This window comes from Hydra viridissima, unplaced genomic scaffold (genome assembly GCF_058129835.1).
Source record: "Hydra viridissima isolate aposymbiotic clone 2 unplaced genomic scaffold, HvirCarnegie_v1 scaffold_1, whole genome shotgun sequence".
NCBI classification, from domain to species: domain Eukaryota; kingdom Metazoa; phylum Cnidaria; class Hydrozoa; order Anthoathecata; family Hydridae; genus Hydra; species Hydra viridissima.
This window is the reverse complement of record NW_028324300.1, coordinates 6,958,302-6,978,439: the sequence shown is the minus strand read 5'-3', so window position 1 is coordinate 6,978,439 and position 20,138 is coordinate 6,958,302. Positions and strand designations below refer to the sequence as shown.

The 20,138-nt window shown below is 26.3% G+C and overlaps 2 protein-coding genes across 6 annotated transcripts in view; one reads left to right on the top strand and one right to left on the bottom strand.

The window, feature by feature from the left end:
• The window catches only part of LOC145187981 (uncharacterized), a 433,414-nt gene that overhangs the window by 163,503 nt on the left and 249,773 nt on the right, over positions 1–20,138 (top strand). The gene's annotated exons all lie outside the window — the stretch shown is intronic.
• The window catches only part of LOC145187825 (HAUS augmin-like complex subunit 6), a 31,186-nt gene that overhangs the window by 4,747 nt on the left and 6,301 nt on the right, over positions 1–20,138 (bottom strand). For 4 of the 5 annotated variants that reach the window (XM_090076803.1, XM_090076805.1, XM_090076804.1 and 1 more), the window contains 15 exons: positions 16,474–16,555; positions 15,760–15,817; positions 15,108–15,179; positions 14,920–15,025; positions 14,546–14,605; positions 14,157–14,258; positions 8,691–8,739; positions 6,196–6,321; positions 5,998–6,042; positions 5,673–5,722; positions 5,198–5,253; positions 1,594–1,684; positions 1,225–1,318; positions 714–819; positions 432–494 (listed from right to left, as the gene is read on the bottom strand). In XM_090076803.1, coding sequence (XP_089932929.1) covers positions 432–494; positions 714–819; positions 1,225–1,318; positions 1,594–1,684; positions 5,198–5,253; positions 5,673–5,722; positions 5,998–6,042; positions 6,196–6,321; positions 8,691–8,739; positions 14,157–14,258; positions 14,546–14,605; positions 14,920–15,025; positions 15,108–15,179; positions 15,760–15,817; positions 16,474–16,555 — 1,160 coding nt within the window. Of the gene's footprint in view, positions 1–431; positions 495–713; positions 820–1,224; positions 1,319–1,593; positions 1,685–5,197; positions 5,254–5,672; positions 5,723–5,997; positions 6,043–6,195; positions 6,322–8,690; positions 8,740–14,156; positions 14,259–14,545; positions 14,606–14,732; positions 15,026–15,107; positions 15,180–15,759; positions 15,818–16,473; positions 16,556–20,138 lie in introns of all 5 variants that reach the window. The other variant, XM_090076806.1, reaches the window with a different exon arrangement.

Sequence of the window (20,138 nt, the reverse complement as noted above, 5' to 3'; positions counted from 1 at the left end):
GATCATGTTAGACATAAGTGCCTAATTGTAGAAGTGAGATTTGCTTCTTTCTCAAGTTGAAATAGACAAAGATAATACAACTTTCTTTTACAAAAGAAATTGATTAATATTTTATGGAAATCAGCTGTTAGTTTCTTCTTATTAAACTCAAGTGATACTACTTTTATTGTTGTGGTTTTTCACAACTAAAAAAAAATCTAATATTTAATATTTAGCATTCAGAATGAATATAATAAAATTTAGAATAACCCATACAGAATATATCAGTTGTTTTTTTTTTACAGAAAATGACTTGCCTGTTTTTTCAGTGTAATTTTAAATATATAAATATAAGATGTAAAAAAAAAACTAACTTCATCAACACTTTTGAAGATATAAGAAACAAAACAACGAAATACAAATAAAATAATTTTAAGAATGATAGATTATACCTTGATTAAAATCATTTAATCTACAAAGCAAATCATTTACAGCATATGGAGTGGCAACTAAATCTAAGAAAAAATATTCATAAAAAATATTTAAAATTGTGCAAAATTTTGCAGGTAAGTTATGAAAATATTTTTTACTATCCATTATTATAGTTTAGATTGTTCAGTGAAATATATAGTACAACTTAATATTACAGTTTTAGATAAAAAATTGGTCAGTAAAAAATTTAGTCAAACAAAATAGGTTATAGGTTTAAAATCTTTTTGAGTAATAATCATTACCATATTCATCTTTCAATAACTTTTGGGTCTTGTTATGATGATTATTATCACCAACGTTGAAATCAAAATGAAATGGTGGAGAAGTTGATATTAAATCAAAAAATTTCTACAAGAGAATGTTTTAAAGCTTTGTTTCATATTTTCACTGGTACAGTGAAAGTCATACTACAAAGAGCAAGTCATATTATAAACTGAAAGATTTAAATAAAAGATAGGAGTTAGTGCTTTTATTTTAAATCATAGTATAAATCTTCAACTAAATTAAATCTAAAAAACATTCAAAAGTTTATTAATGCTGTGTATTAATTCAAAGTCTTTCTCACACTAAAGCTTTTTTAATTCTTATGAGTGAAAAGATTCACAACCTTTTATCATTGTATTTCATTTACAATTATCAGCTCACATCATTCAATTTCAAGGGGTTAAAAATTTCCCTTTAAAAAAAGATAATACTCATTAGTATAGGGAACCTTTGTGACTTTTATTCCAAATAAAAACTAACTGTACTTACAGAATTTTCTTGACAAGAAAAACCACATAAAGATTCTTCTAAATCTTTGATTGACTGATCAATGCCTGGAATAATGCTTTTAGTGAGTGTGAGCCTATTAAGTCAAAGGATTTTTTATCAATTATTTCTATTTATGATTTACAAAATTTTCACAAAATTTTCAAATGCTTCTAAAACAGCAATAAAATCCTACTGCTATGCAGTCAATTACAACATTTTTCAAACAGTTCTTCTTTCAATAACGTGTGTAAAGTTTAAATAACATAAAATATTTGGCAAATAAAAGGTTTGGGGCCACCTCAGTAAAGAAAAAGTATCAGTTTCGTATTTCATCATCTTTAAACATTTATCATAAAACATTACTTTTACCTTATAGATTCAAGATGGTTCAAGTAATTTGCATGATTACTAGCTTCAGTATGAACATAAGTTTCCTCATGGTTTACATGATGCAGAGGATCTATAAAAATAAAAAAGTCTAACAATGTTATGAAAAATCAATAGAGTTTATATAGATACATGGTTTACTATATAACAGGCCTTGCCAACGCAAGGCTTGTTATATAGTAAACCATTTATCTATATAAACTTGTAAAAAAACTGGAGGCAACATAGTTTTATATTTGAAAAACTAGAAAGCAGTTTTACAAAATAAATACAAGGGTGGTTTTTTTGTAACCATAATAATTAATTTTATTTTAATAAATAATTATTTTTATCATTAATAAATAATTATTATAAAATTATCAAAATAATTTTCATTTAAAATTTTATTTGATAAAACTAATTTAAGCTGAATATATATATATATATATATATATATATATATATATATATATATATATATATATATATATGCATAAATTCAATATTTGCATAAAATTTACAATAACCTAACACCTGTCATTATTTTAACTAACTTCCAAATTAAAAAAAAAGTTAGTTGAGAGGTGAAGAATTAAGCAAAGGATTTAATTAAGTATTTAGAAAATGGTTCGTTGATGCTGTGTAACAAATTGCAATTGCAATTATAATCCTCAGAATAGAGTTAAAACATTTAGACTTCCAAGAAACATTGAAGAACAAAAACATTGAATTGTTATAATACCAAGAGATAATGTTCCTGATACTAATAACACCGTAGTATGTGAAAAACATTGGCCAAAAAATTATTCCACTGTTATTGATTATGGGAAGCTGAGGACCTTGTGATGCTCCGTCAGTATTTGATTGCATAAAGCCAAGCTTAGTTCCTACTGTAAGCATGCCACTTAGAAAAACATCAAAAAGTCTTAATAGTGTTTGCTGGCAAGAAGAGGATGAATTAGCAATATTTAGTTCACAAGAAAAAATAGAAAGTATTAATTTGTTATATGAAAAGTTAAAAACTAATAAATTTAATTTTGCTATTATTAATTATTCATGCAATGATATATTATATATTCAGTCTTCAGACATTTTAAAGGAAAGTGCTATTCCTAGATTTCTTCTTTGAATAAATAAAGATCTCACTTTTGAAGCATTTTATTGTGGAGTTCTAACCGAGTTTATATTATGAACAAATTTTCTCATATCCAAGAAGCATTAAGATTTTTAAATTGCTGTGAAATAACACCAAAAAAAGAAGGTGTATATCAACAAATTTTGTCAATGAATAAAACATGTATTGGGAAAAAAGGAACCAATTGAAACAATTGTGCGAGCATTTGAGTATTTTTCTCTTTCACAATTAGCCTACAATCGCATCATAAAAGATTTTGAACTTCCAAGTTTACGTACTTTAGTAAGAATTACATCTATATGTAAATCTTTAGATGATACCACTTATATCAGACATATTTTCTCTAATCTTAGAGATGATAGACAAAAAACATGCATTTTACTTCTTGATGAGGTTTATGTTAAACCAATGTTGCAGTATCATGGTGGCATAGTATTTGGTAAATCAATTAACAAACCTCATCTATTATCTATTTTTTGAAAAAAAAGAAGCATGGTGTACTAAAGACAATATTTCTCTCAAGAACTAGAGTAGAACCTGTTTATATCAATATATAAGAGTTAAATATATAAGAATATATTTCTCAAGAACTTGAATTTTATTTTGTGGAGAAAAAAAAAACGGTGGGTTGATATTACTAATTTATACAAGCTTGAGACGAAAAACATTTTTAAAATGTCTAAATTAACAGAAGTTTCTGTTTATATAAAGCAGATTGAAAGACAAAAAGTTATCACTTGTCTGCAAGTGTTTTGCGATGAAACATTGTCAGCATTAAAAATTCATCCAGACTTGTATGAAAATGAAGGGAAGATTATTTTCATCTTTTAAGTCGTTGAATTTTGGAAAATTTGTAATGTTCACAGTCCATATGTAGACATTTATTTAAAAGATTCTAATAAAACTGCTACTACTTCTGCTAATGACAATTTAAGAAAACTTTCTGCAATAGGTGATTTTGCAATACAAATAAAAAAAACAGAAAAAAAGAGTAAAATTACTAACAAGAGACACTGCTTATTTTTTAGCTCAGATCTGTTATGGTTTGGTTCAGTTGTCAAAATATCTTTTAGATACAACTCATCAGTATGTATTATTAGGTAACTTTACAACAGGTCCATTAATAGCAACTTTGTATGGTAACTATATACTGTACAAAGTTGCTATTAAAGTTTGAGAAAAGTTCAGATGTGTTAGCCAATCTAGGTTCAAATCACTCTTGTCTAAAATGTAAATTTTTACCAAGAGACGGTATTTGCAACGTTATTGACAATTTACCTGCTCTGTGTGATTCATTGACTGTTGATATTAAAATGTCATTAGTTTATATTGCTGGGTACATTATTCGTGAAGATGAAAATCCAGATGACACCTTTTATTTCTATGAAGCGTATGGAATTTTTGTAAAGGACATAAATCAAGGAGGTTTGACAAAGTTTGTCAATGGGCAAGTTACTGTTACATTCTTTTTTATGAAGTATATAATGACACTTGTCGGTCATCACTGTGTAACCTCCTTATGATGCTATCAGAATTTTATTCATTAGGTATGCAAAGACATCATGGATTAACAATGACAAATATTTTATTTAATAATTATTGTCGACTCTATTCACCTCATTCACACAAGGAGCCAAAGCAGAAGTTGATAAAACTCAGCACAAAGTAAAATGTTTGCAATGTTTTTAACAAAACTGTAAAATAGTGTTTAGTAAAATATCTAAAAAGCTTGTATTTAATTTTTATTCTCTAAAGATTTCATCTCTTTTTTCTCAAAAATTTATTTTTAATACTTAAAAAACCCATTAATAAATTTTGTTGTAAATGCTAATATTAAAATATAGCAAAATATAAATCTACTAACTAAACTGTTTAAACATAATTAGCTTTAGATACATTTAAGTTAATTTAAAATTGTTATAAATGTTATTTGTTAGTTATATTACAGTGTTAGTTATAAACAAAATTAAAAAAAAAAAAAGAAAAATAAATTCATCTTTTCACTTTTTATAAGTTACTTTTAGTAAATATATCATACAAATAATATATTCATGCAAAAATCACCTAACTGAAAATGTAAATTACTGAGAAGTAATATTTTTAATTTTGCCTCCAGTTTTTTATGCAAGCTGCGGATTGGCAAGGCCTGTTTTATAGTAAGCCATGTATAGATAGTATAAAATATCTATAAGATTAAAATTTCAAGAAAATAAAATTTATGCACTGATTTAAATTTAGTTAACTAATGATATCAATGCTGCAAAATTATAATTAGCTAAAAATAATGCTAAACTTAGGACAGCTAAAATTTTGTTGATCTAAGCAATATAATGTTAATCGGTGAGACTGCTTTAAACTTTGTTAGCATTTCAAAATGTTACTTATCTCAAAATTTATGTTAAGACAGTATTCACAGAATGCACTGAACAATATGATATTGTGTTTCATGAAACCAAACTTAAAAGAACTTACTTTGGTTTAAAGAAGCTTTAACTCTTTGCAAAGATAAATTCCATAACTCTACTAGACTAAAAATGTTTTTGTCAAAACATTATTACTCTTTTTAAAAATACTTCTAAAAATCACATAACTTTTATTAGTGTAAATAAAACCACATAACTTCTGTTAGCAAATGTACTTAAATTACATTTACTAATGGAAGTTATTTAAAATAAGAACAAAAATCTATGAAAACATTATTATAACTGAAACTAAAATTAGTAAAAGTAATATACATGTCTTCTGAGTTGTTTGCTTAAAATTACCCAGCCTTCATATGAAATCTTTAGAAGAGCAGCAGCTATTTAAAGTATGACAACTTGAAAATTGGATTTTCTTTAACCAATATTCTCTTAGTAGGGTACAAGGAAATTCAACATCTCATTTTAAAAAATTAACTTTCTAAAGCTTTAAAATTGGCTGAAAACCAAAGTAAGTTATCACTTACCTTATTATATTTAAGTTTCCATCCTTATAAACATTCTGAAAGCGCTTTCCCTTTAAAAATATATATATTTGAAAACAAACTTAAAAAAGAAAGAGCTTGATGAGCCTGAATAAAAATGGTAATTTTAACAAAGCTTGTAAAGACTTTACAATAACATAAAAAACAATACTAATAATTACAGAAGTAACAACTAAAAAAAAAAAAAAAAAAAAAAAAAAAGTTAAGATAAAACATTAAAACTAGTTAACTAGTTAAAAGGCTGAGAGATAAAAAATATAACATCAGGATTATCATCTAAAATAATATTGTTACCAAAGCTGCTTACATAATGAAGCATTCTTTCACAATCTTTAACTAGAATTGTTGGTATCTAAAGAACATTTTTAAACAAGAAAAAATCACATAAAGAATTTAAACTTATCACTTTGTTATTAACTATATTTTATATAATATAATGTAAATTTCAAACAAAAAAAAACAATAATTCCATTTTTACTTCTGCTTATATTCACTAAAAACTTACATTAAAAGTCATAGCATCACCATCCAATGAAAATGAATGGGTTTGATCTATAGTCTTTTTTACTTCTAGATGTATTTTCTTTTGCAACTCATAAAGCTTGGTTATTGAGTCCCACATAGTTTTCATCTGAATGTTAAAAAATATTGAAAAAGTGGAAGTTTAGTTTAACCAGTAATTTCTAGTTAATAGGTAGTAACAACTTTATATCACTAATTGTTCCCTAACTTAAACTCATATAAAAGTACTGCACCTTTGGTATAAATGTCAACAACTAATATTATTTTGAATATTTTACAACTAGATTTATAAGTACATTTACAGTGCAAGAATTTAAAAATTATGCTTTTTTAATTTTCTTTATTAACTTTCTTTGTCTGAGACATTTACAGAAAGGTAATGTTAAAAAAAAATGTTTTTGCAGAAAAATTACTTTTAAAAAATGGAAATTTTATCTCTGAAAAACTGTGGGAACAATTTGTAAAATACTTTGTTTACTTTTTTATAATTTTATTTATCATCATCCAGGCCAATTATATCCAATATATCAATTGCCACCTATAAAACATAGAGGAGAGAATGATTATAAAGGGATATTTTTGTCGATGTTGTACTCAGACCAATTCATTTCACTGAAGGTAATAAGGATCAATGCAAGTACAAAGATATAATTAAATGCTGCCTTACTTACAAAATAACAATAATAAAAAATATATATGTAAAAAACATGTTTTTTTACATACAGTTAGAAACATTTAACTTAGAAAAAATATTGTTGTTTATGTTGGCATTGGAGAACAAACAATGGTCCAAGACAGCTCATAAGACTAAGATTATGTAAGGAGAGCATATCTTGCTCTTTGGAAAAGAGGAAGCAAATAACTTTCTGTGTTGAAAATAATTGTGAAGTAATAAAAGAGAAAAGCAAAATATTTGTCAAAAGATTTGAACCTATGGCAAGTAAAGTATGGCAATCTCTTTTCTGTACCAAAGCAGCAATTTGATAAGTGTTGGTATTTATAACTGCTTTAATTTTAATTGAGTAGGTTTGTATAATACCTATACAGGTTGAATCAACCAATACACTTATATAGGGATGCTAGAGAACTGCATAGCTCTACTAGTAGACATCCTGATTGAAACAAATGGTGGCAGTTTTAATAAGATAAGGCTCCTTTCATAGCTCACACACATTCAAAGTTTGAATGGAAGATAAAATTAATTTAATGCTCTGGGCAGTTCAATCACCAGTACTGAATTTAATACAATATATTTGGGTTTTGAATGGGCAGAGAATTAACCAAGATACAAAAAGTTTGATTAGTAGCTGAAAACAACAAGATGCAAACAAACAACAAGCAACTAGTTACAATTGAAGAAGAGTTTCACCTGAGTCACAGAGCTGTTTAAAATAACTCTGTGTGCTCTTAAGCAAAGCTTGCAAAAAAGTACTCTGGGGACATTTAGAATAATAGTTTGGATAATTTATTCAAAAATCTTGAAAATAATATAAAAATTAGGTCAATATCTCATTAAGTTTTTATTTTACGGTACTCTAAACTTTAAACAAAAAAATTTAATAGGTCTGCTTTTTTTTAGACCACTGTATAAATGGTTTATACTAAATTAGCAAACTAGTTTAAAATGTTAAAAAGTTTAATTTCTCACAAATCTCATCTTCAGTTTGTCCCTCATACTTCTCTAGACTTTTCTTGAAATTTACACAATTTGATGAGTGTGTACAAAATAAAGGTCATAATACAACAATGTTGTTTGTAGGTGAAGATTAACTTTTAAATAAATTTCTTTTAGTTTACTGCTTTATTGTTTCCAAGAAAATTTGAATGATTGACATGTATGCTATCCATGAAGCTTTTTCTGTGTATGCAACAAAAAAAAGAAACTTGTAATTTTTATTAAGCTGTGTTGCAATGTGTGCTATAACAACTAGTGATGTAGTGTAAATTTTTTGTATAACTGTCCTATTCACATAGAAAGTAACAAAACATAGTTTATCCAATCTGAAGACACAGTAAGATCTTTAAAAGGTTTTTAACAAACAAAAAAAAAAATCATTCTCAAACTTTTGCACGCTAATACCTTTAGGGAAAATCTGTAAAATTAAAATAACTTTAAAAATCATTTAATAGATAAATTACCTTTTTTTTTTAATACAAAAATAATTTCAATTACAAGATCTGGCAATTAAAAACAAAAACTTTTCAAAGAAAGAAAAATGCATCCTAAAATTTGAAATCAACTACCTTTAAAATTATAAATAAAATAATCAAAACTAAAAAATTTTTGCAATCCTTTACATAAAAACATTTTTGCATCTTTTATGTAAAAATGTTCTTATGGTGCTTCAAATGTTCTAAAAAATTCTTATACAAGTTTTTTAAAGAACTGATTTTATTTAAATTCATCAAATAAGCTAAAAAAAATTATTCAAACTGCTTTTAGCATTAAGAATTATTTTTCATAAATTACTATATTACCAGCTGCATACTCTCAGTTCTCTTTATTGTATCTGCTGATGAAAATGAGCTAAAAAGAAATATTTTCTATTCATTAATACATCTTAAATGCAAATCTCAATGCAAAAATTAACCTTATAATTTTTTTTCTTTTTAAGAATCAATGATTGTTTTAAAAGCTAAGAACTATTAACCCTTGTTTTAAACAATTATCAAAGCCTAAGATTTGAGTATAAATATAGTATCTAAAAGGTGTTCACAGGGTCAGACAATCAAATATTTTTGGTTTTATAAGAACTACCGGTCTTTGATGTCTACACCTACTTACAGAGGAAACATGCTTCATGTATATATAGAATTCAAACTAAAAAATCTAAAGTGATAGCAATTTTATGATATGAATTTAGTACTACTTTAGATATTTTTGTTTTGAGTATTTTAAATAATAAATCCAAAAACTCAAAAAAAGAATAATTTGATCAATAAAAGTACATATAAAAGTGTATATATATATAATATATATATATATATATATATATATATATATATATATATATATATATATATATATATATATAAATATATATAAATATAAATATAAATATAAATATAAATATATATATATATATATATATATATAAATATAAATATATATATATATATATATATATATATATATATATATATATATATATATATATATATATATATATATATATATATATATATATATATATATATGGTAGTTCAAAAAAATAACAGTTTGAAATGTTAAATTTAAAACCTTTCAAGTGGTAAAAAACACTATAATAATATTGTACACAAATTTTGAGCAATATTTAGAGGTTGCTCAAGACTTGAAGTTTTCAGCTTTTTAAGAACTTATAATTGATTTTTAATTTTACTTTTAAATACAAAATTACCTTGGGATATTTTTTTCCGTAAGTTTTATTAAGAGTTTTAACTAAAAGTTAACATAATATACAATATACCACATTCAGCACAATCATTAGTGACTCATAATCCTTAAATTCTGATAAGGCCTTTTTTGTATGTTTTGAGAGCATTCCAGATACATGGATCAGCGGCAAGCAACCATGTAATATCAAACCCCAATCATTCAAAAATAACTGATGACTTTGATGTTATAAAATCTTCAATTGACTTCAAATGGATATCAGCAACATTTCTATATTGTTTTTGGTTTTTCACATTTGATTTAGTGTTCAATTTGAAAATCATTTTTTGTTTTGTTTCCAATGAAACATTATTTGAAAAAAATGACAGGAGAGATGCTAACAAGTTAAATGATAACAATGCTTTCTCTTCTTTTGATGTTAGTTTAAACTGTTTTCTAAACATGTATATTTTGATACACTAGATGACTTTTGAAAGCCAATGAGCATGGTTAAAGGCACCAGGCATATTAAACTGTTTTCCTCTAGAAGGAATTTCACCAAAAAACAACACTGTCAGTTCTAAAAACTCTCTGTAGTCATCCCTTGGTTGTTTACCACCTGTTTGCAAACACTTTATTGCAAATATAATTTTTTCAACTTTTAAATTATCATCACTGAGGGATTGATATTCTTCTTGGTTGATGAATTTCCAACGTTCTTTAAATCTTTTAAAAACCAAAACATGTGAACCACTGGTTAGCCCAAAGCAGCATTTGAAAACATCAGATACTATGATTTCATGTATGTGATGACGGCAGGCCAAATATAACAGCTCTTTTTGCAATAACTTTTCTATTAATGTACAAGCTCCTGTATGAATTCCTGTGTTGCTAGAGATTGTATCAAAACACGTTCCAATAACTTGTTTCTTTATTCCCCGTTCTGCAAGACTTGCTACAGTAGCCTCAGCCATTGCTTCTCTAGTTCCTTTTGATATTTTTTGAAAACCAAGTAACTTTTCAGTGTTTTCACCTGTCACTAATATGGCCAAGCGATCAACTTTTTTTATGAACAACAATAGTGATGTCTGGCAGCAATTTACCATCCCAGTGTACAATGGATTTGTCTGCATTGAACTCTTGCTTATCCTTTTCTCCTAATTTTTTTCTATTTTCTTTTCTAGCTCTATGAATTGTGCTAACAGATTGTGTTAAATCATTAGTGTCATGTCCCAAAATTGTAGCTGTAGCTGCAATAGTAAAAACAGCTTCTTTGTTAGACATCTTGGTTCTTTCTAATGCTGATGCAAGTTCAGGTGTCATTAATTTAGCTATCTTTGCTTTCTTTAGTGTGTGTGTGTTACATTTTCAGAATTGTAAGTGCTAATTTAAATGCCTTTAAACTCAGGATATTCTTCTTCACTTGCATCATCCTCAAAATCAGTTTCACTGCTTTCATATGGTTTCTTCAAAGTTAGAATAGATTTTGTTGAAGTTTCTTTTCTTGTTTCCTCCTTATTCTTCCTCTCCTTTTTTTTGGCTATTTGCTCAGCAATTTTTTCTTCTTTTCTTATCAACTTTTGATCTACTGATAACATGCAACCTTGTCTTTCAGCTCTCTGTGCTAATAAAAACTCTTTATCTTCCTCTTATGTCATTATTTACTTGGCATTCTGGTTAGCAATATCAAATAATTCCTTAAAAAAATCACATTCCTTTTGTTTCTGAGTTTTACTTTTGCAATACTTATTCTTTTTTAACTTCTGATATTTTTTTTACATTTTTCAATTTTAGTTACTACATGCTGCTCCGTTTTGGTCGGAATTCTTGCTTTTGACCAAAAAACCATTACTTCTTTTGCTACATAAGTAGCACTTCTATGTATTGTATTTTTATTTTGCTAGTGATGATGAAAAAATCTTGATAAAGTTTGTTTTGTTGAAGGAAGTTTACTTCCTAGCACATAATAACACTTCGAGTATGTTTTTCATTTCAACATTTATATTGTTTGCCATTTTCTAAAAAATAATAAAATAGAATTAAAGTGTAACTCATTTGGCAGTTTAAAAAAAACTTGTACCTGTTATATTCATGTTTTTAGAAGGTTAAAAAATGAGAGATTTTTGGTTGTTTTGTTATTTTTGATGATTGTCACCATATAAAAGGTTTTAATATGAACATTTGAACAAATAAGATTTTTAGCATATTGCGTGAACCATCCTAATGTGTGTGTGTATATATATATATATATATATTTATTTATAAAATCTGTGCGTGCGTGCGTTTGTAAGCATCTGCGTCTCGTTATAATTTTGAAACGATACGATACGAGATTTGATTTTTGTATCGTTTGAAACGATACGTTTCGATTTTTTTTTATTTTTAATGATTATTTGCGATACGATACGAAACCGGGATTCTCGGTAAATTATAGAACCAAATAAGAATTTTTATCGTTATTGGTATACATCTCGGTATTTATCGCTAAAATCGTTAATTTTTGTAAAATCGATATATAACGGTACATACCGATACGATATTTAATAAAATGTAAGGAGATATAAGAAACATACATTTTAAGTTAATATTGTGGTTTTTATTGATGCTAAATGTAGTCAATTAATGTTTCAAATCTGCGAGTAAAAATAAAAGCTTTTTTCATAGTCATAAATAAATGAAATAAACTGAAAATTGTTCTGAAATAAAAATTTGAAATTGATACTTTTATTTATTTATGTCACTTTTATTAGAGCTGTTTCTACTTCAAGATTTAAAAATAAACTGATTTAATTGTTAAAAACATTTAAATTGTTAATTTAAAAATTTAATATAGTATAATCTCTCTAATTCGAATCTCTTTAGTTAAAAAACCTCCATAATTCCATTAAATGTAAAGTCACCGTGAAATGGGCAAAAGAAAAGTCAACTTTCTATAATTCGAAAATCTCTTTAATTCGAACTTTTATTTTTCCCCATAAAATTCGAATTAGAGAGATTGTACTATATCGCCATATCTTGTTATGTATCGTTTTGTATCGTAATAATTAAAAAAGTAATATAAACATTTTAATACATCGCTAAAATATCGGTAATAATTAAAAAGTTTAACGCTACTTTACATAAAAAATCTCGTTATTTTATTCCGATACTTATTATACCGATACGATACATAAAAAATCTCGTTATTTTATTCCGATACGAGATTACTTTTAGACGAGTATCGGTACATAACGATACGAGATTTCTCGTATCGTTATGTGAATCTCGTTTTATTCCGATAAAAAAAAATAAAGATACGCAGACCCTTATGTGTGTGTAATTTGATATATCGAATATCATGTACAAAAGAGTATTTTACATATATATATATATATATATATATATATATATATATATATATATATATATATATATATATATATATATATATATATATATATATATATATATATATATATATATATATATATATATAATTTAACTGAACAAAACCATCAACACCATTTAGTAATAGATCATACCATTTATTGATTTGCTATGTTTAGTCAAAGACTTATGTAAGCATTTAAAAAGAATGGTGCCAGGTCCAGCATGAGTGACAGAAGTATTTAAAGTATTGAGACTCTGCAGAAGAAGGACCCTGGGTTAATATGACATGTACTACATGTTGAAACTTCAAGATATGAATCAATTTAAATTTTTTTTGTAAACTTTGATGATTGAATCTTGATCGATGCAGCCTGAACAGCTTTCATAAAACTTCTATGGTTACTAAATGTTACACATTCAGATCCTATTGGATATTTATGCTTATCAGTATCTACATCATTGTCAAATAGATCATTCATTATTTGACAAAGTGCTTCTACATTAATCATTCTGTGAAGACCCCTGATAAATATAGCATAATCAAGATCAAGTTTCTGTGAAGTTGAATGGAAAAATTTGCTATCACTAAGAACCCAAAGAATAACTTGAACTTTTTTGCAGCGCATTCAGTAGCAAAATGTTTTGTAATACTAATCTTCGCTGCTGGAAAAATCATGTATACAATTAAAAAGTGTTTTAACTGACTTTTCAGATTCTATAGGAAAAAGTAGTGACCTATTACTTTTGGTGGATTTCTTTAGATATTTATATTTTTGTTAGACCATTCAACTTTAACTAGACCAAAGGGATGAAAGAAATGTAGAATATGTTTAATATTAGGATAACTGGAATGGCAGGCAGTTAAAGACCTGAGACATTTTTTTCATTCTTCTTGATACCCAAAATTTAAATTTAAGACTTTTAAAACAATAGGCTATGTTCTAGATGTTTTATTATATAATTTTTCTATATATATATATATATTAAAAAAAAAAAAAAATTTATTATTTTTAGACATTTATGCAAAATTTCAAATACTCTAAATATTTTCTAATGTGAATCCTCTGAATGGACCCTAAAAGCCTAATTATTGCAATATTTTCCTGCTAATATTCTTTTCATATATGGAATGAAAATAACATATTTGCCACCTGTAACATACACACACAGATATATATATATATATATGTGTGTGTGTCTAAGTGTGTGGATAAATATACCTTTTCCCAAGTAGCTCCATCATTTTACATTGTACACCTTTTATGTTGTTCTCACATTCTTTTATCTGTTTATGAAGTTTGAAGCACTCTTTATTCAAATCTCTTTATAAAAAAAAACTTAAAAATTAAAGAAAAAAAAAAAATTAAAGGAAATGAAATATTATTCAATTAATTAACAATAACCAATTATTTGTAATGCATTCTGTAAATGTAAAGTAACTCACATATTTCGGAAAAATTTGGAGAACAAACAGAGTAATTAATCAATGAGAAATTAGATTAAAAAATTAGAGTTATACATAGGAATTCAAAGGAAGGCACAAATAAACAAGCTAAGTTTTTCTAATAATAAAAATTTAGATTTCTTAATCATTATCAATAACTGTTACCTCGCATATTCTGTCCACACATGTTTTGCTGAAAAGCTTCCCATTAAAAAGTCTATCAACCTACAATATTAAACATTTTAAATTTATCATGGATAAAATATTTGAAATTAACAGAAAAATGTTGACTCCTAAATCAAAACAAACAGTAATGGAGAATACAAAATAATGGTTGACCTTCAATATTCACCTATTTTAGCTAACAACTGAATAGATTAAACTAAAATAAGAAAATAAATTACTTTTTAAAGATGGTTTGTCAAATAATTTTTGATGAAACACTTTCCTTCCTAAAACCTATTTTACTTTATTAGCCTTTCTCCACATCTTTTAAATCACAATATAAAATAATTAAATATTTTAAGTAAAAATATCACCTATCTTTTCTACTGACAACATTAGACATTAAGGACCTTTGTACTTGCTTAGGAAATTTTCGCCCAAAACTTGAGAAATTTATCCATAAAGGAAGAAAATCTTTTTCTAAGTATAAAATAAATAAAATGATAAAAAGAAATATCCATAATTCATTTTTAAGTAAAAATGAACAACGTAATCATCATACTTGAAATAGCCTTTGTTTTTTGTTTTAGAATGTAGATTGAGAAATAAAACAAGAATTGGTAGAACTTCTCTCCTGAAAAAATATTTTTTTGAAGTTAAACTATTTTATAACATGTTAGAAAATAACTTTTTTTTATTAAGCTGTCATCTTTTATATTAGCAAAAATAAGAACTGTTACCTCGCATCATATAAAAGTGTAAATATGGATAAAAAATAATTTAAAAAATGTTTAAATATGCATTAAACATAATTTAATAAACTGCAAATTTGCATAAATATAATTTAAAAAATTATAAAAATATGCATGTAAAAAAGTAAACTAGAATTAAATAAAAACTCTTTATTGGCATTATTAAATTGCTTAAAAACTAATAACCTTTTATTTTTCTTCAGTAAATTTTTAAAATTTACTTTGTAGAAAAACTATAAAAAATTATACTTTTTTTACTTATATTTAATGTTATTTTATTAATTGGATTCAATTATATTGAGTAAGTATAATTCAATAAACTATCAACCTTTAAGAAATATTTTTTAAACAAAGGCTAGCACTATCTATTAGTCATTAGGTATCATTTCATATGTTAACTTTCTATTATACACATTAACAATAGAAAAATTATTCTATTTTTTCATGTCTAGATAAACTAACCTGATGGAGATAAAAGTAAAGAAAGAGTCACATTAGGTAAATAACATTCTTGCTCATCCTATAACGAAAAATGTAAACTATCTGAGAAATTTCATACTATTCTATACAAATAAAGATTAAAACTACAATACTTATTACAATAAATATAATAGTATTAGCTTGAAACTTGATTCTTTGAGACTTTGTAAAACAGAATTGCAATTGACAAAACTCAGGATTCAAGTAAACACCCAATGAAGATTAGCCACAAACTTTTTAAAAACTCTATTTCTAGTCCTGAAAACTTTGAAGACAAAAATTTTTAAGGAATAAATCTTGATATATATTTTAAATAACCTTTTAAAATAAATTCAATTTAGAAAAATCTCTTCAAAATCATTGATACCATTTAATTAGTAAGTTTCTTAGAAGGATTAACAAGGGCTAATCCTTCTAAGAATCTTAGTTAATCTTCGCCAGCTTTTAATAGATTTTATTAGCCCTTTTTATAAGGGCTAATAAAAAGATTAATAAGAGTCAATGAAACATGATTTATTTTAAACATAAGATTAAGTATAGATTATCATTTTTGAGTTGAAAGAAAAGAAATAAGTATTGAAAATCAAGTTCTAATTGGGATTAGAAATATATTTATCTTAAATACTTGCTGTAGTGACCAAAATTGTGATCAAAGACCAGAATAGATAATTGCTGAAATTAAGTTCTCTGACAAACCTTTTTAATTTTTGTTATCCACTCTATTGTTAACTTTCGAAATTCTTGTTCTGTTTTTTTATCAATGATTGGCCAACAATGCCTAAAAATAGCAAACCAGTTTGTCTCGAAAGTATCTTTATCATTTTTTATCAAAATCAAATTCTGAACTTAAATACCTACAAAATATTCATAGGTATTTGAGTCTAGATTTATATAGTAGATGTTTACTAGGTACTTAGACAATAGATATTTAGATAGTAGGCGTTTAAGTCTATTTTTGAAAATAAATAAATAAAAAAAAGTCTATTTCAACTTCTCATTTACACTTATTCTTCTTTAAAATTTAAGTATTTATATTAATCAAAATAAGAGTTGTTGAAATATTCGTTGTTAACATCATACCATATTCTAATATCTTATTCATATCCTAGTCTGGTTTTAATGTTAAATAGCCAACACCTGATTTAGCAGGAATCAATCACAATGCCTAAAAGTCATGAGTCCATGACAATAGATGTTGTCTGTGTGGTGGATTATGTGTAAATTTGTTATATAGTATAATTACCTCTGCACCTTTAAAAATAATTTCTAGATAAAGGATTTAAATTAGAGAATTACATTTACTAGTAATAAATGCTTAATAGACTTTAAATAAATTACAACATTTAAATTAAAAATATAACTGAATTAAAGTTTTCCCAGAACATAATTGGAGTTTATTTTCTTAAGAACATAAAATTTTAAACTTTTTTTTTTTTCTAAATAAAAAAACTTAATAAACTAAATTTAAATTAAAAAAACAATCTTTAAAGCATATAAGTTTTTTAAAAAAATATGTAAACAGTTATTCTATCTTTCCACAACACCTAACAATTCAATAACTCTTTTTTAAAGTAACAAGTATCCCTGAAAAGTAACAAAACATCTTCAAAATATCAAGAACTACAGCTTTTTTTTATTAGGAACTTTCATAGTCTTTTTTGTGTTAAATTTTGATAACTCTCATGCAGAAAATTTATAGTATTCTATTAACGAAATCTAATACAAATCATAGAGCACACTTATTAAAATCCTCTTATACCTATTGTTTTCCTAATTGTTTAATCTGAAATGAAAAGATTCTTTTAAAAATGCTTCTATCATTCTTAATAATCAGGGGTTAAAATAAACTCCATGCTTTCCTAATATTCTCTTACTAAAACAAAATCCTTTTCACTGGAAAACTGTTTCTTCAAGGAGAAAAATTTATATCTTAAGTTCTAGGAGATATCAAGAAAGAGTCTGGTTTTTGTTTTGTCCTAAACAATTATAAAAAAAAAAACCTTAAATCTGTATTTCTAAAAAAATGAGAACTTTTATTGGGATCCTTTATTTCCACCTCTTTCTTCATATAAAACCAAAAGCTTACGAATCTCATCTTTGTCCTGATTACTAAATGTTTATTGTTCAACACTGTGGAGAAAATAATTCTGATTTTTGATTCCAATGGAGAAAAAAAAAAAAAAAAAAAAATTACATGTTTACCAATCTATCACATGTGGCATTTTGTTGTTTTTTAAGTTTTGATATCTGGCAGATCCTTATAATTGTGGTATCAAATTTGATTAGGAAAACTTTTAAAATGATCATAATCATTTTTTCAAAACAAGAGTAAACACTCAATTAGGATAAAAATAGCAACAAAAAAATTTGAAGTTAAGCAAGTAATTATGGATCACATCAATTCTTTTCAACCCATCAAATCAAACTTCGACAAATTTTTATCAGGAATTATTTGTGATCTGATCTCAATATTAAACTTTTGCAGTATTTAATTTCATAAAAATGTCCATAACATCACATTTCCAATAAAATGAATCATTTTTAGATAAACTATAAAGTTGAAGAAATGAATCAGATAATGGATCTGTAGCTCTGCTAGTATCTAATGATTCCACCCACTCCTGAAGAGAATTTATACATTTCTAAAATCCTGTTCTATATTATTGCTTTTTTCTGAACAACCAAAACCCAAAATTCTGCAGAAACTAAAAGTACAGAAGTTTTGGCTCAGGAGAACTCCAACCAAAATGACAACCAAAATTTGAGTGAAACCAAAACTGAAACTGAAACTTAAAAACCAAATTGATGACAAAGTAACATGAAACAACTATTTTACATAGATTTAAAGGATCAGTATGTAACACAATTGAATAAAAATAGACATTTTAATACTTGAAGTTCACTTAAATAATGATTTGAGAATAATAAATTGAATCAAATATGTAACCAGTTTTAAGTAAAACTACTACAACTGTAATAATTAAAAACTAATTATGTCCTCAAAAAATTAAAGCGTCTGTTTCATTTAAAAATTATCATGATCCCACACTAAATTAATGGCGCCATTACAAATGGATCTCATTAGAACATGAGAAGTTCTATGATTTTTTAGAATGTTCTAGCATTTTGTTTTAGTACATCAGCAGTAAATTATTTTCTAGAAATTTCCACGCAACTATATAAGCAAATACTGGTGATTCACTTGATCAGAAATCCCATATTCAACCTTGCCTCTTAAGTTCCAGCTTGCTCAATGATCGTCCAAGGTCTGGTCATCCAATTGAAGAATAGCTTCAAGCACAAGTTTGATTGATATTAGGGTCTTAAGTTAACAAACTGTGATAACTGTGATAACTGTGATAACTGTGTATATATATACACACACACACACACATACATACATATATACATATACACATATGCATATATACATATATATATACACACACACACACACACACACACTAGGGTGATGAAATATTACATTCAAGGAGATTTGATAAAAAAAACCTCACGCAGAAAATGATTTTAAGAATTTTATTTATTAGCTTTTTGGCCAAATTTTTGAAGTCACTGTAAACAGATACAAAATTGAACACAAGCTGTAGAGTCACATGTATACATTATATAGGATCATCAATTGCACAAGGAAGTCAAATATTCACGATAATGTCATTAGAGAGGATGAATCTCAGTGGGAGGTTGTCCTTATTGCGGCAGGAGTTGTGGAATTCTTGCATAAACTTGATGGCAGGCTCGCAGCACTGGTTGCTTTGGGCAATCTTGATTGGAGAGTCATCTGTTTTTCAGTGGGTTTTCAACCATTTGAGAGCTTTTGAGTAATCATTCAGAGCTTCAGACAGTTCTTCAAAATCTTCAACGTGGAACAATTGATTGCTGAACCAATGATCAGCCCATGAGTAAGAAATGAATGAACAGATTTTTGCAACCTGATCTGAATTTCTGGCATCAGAATGGCTAGAATGGCACAAGAGTTCCAGCGTGCATTGCTGATGTTTGGGATCTGTTTGAAATCCACGAAGGGGATCTCATTCCTCTCAGTTAAGTAACAGAAGAAACGAGTGAGGTGGTAGAGAAACTTCATGTCATCTCTCCAGCCGCCTGTTTCCTTAATCTCAGTTTTACTGTTGCTGAAGGCTGCTTTCAATTTATCATAATTGCTCATCAAATCCTGCACAAAGAAATACACAATGTTTGGTGATTTAGTTGACCCATGGAGCTCATTGTCCATGACAACGCAAAGAAGGCGGTCTAGCACATGGTACTGGCAACTGATAAACTTGGGTTTGGGGTGACCTTTCTCTTCAAACATCTGCTGCAGCCGAACAACAATGCCTGTC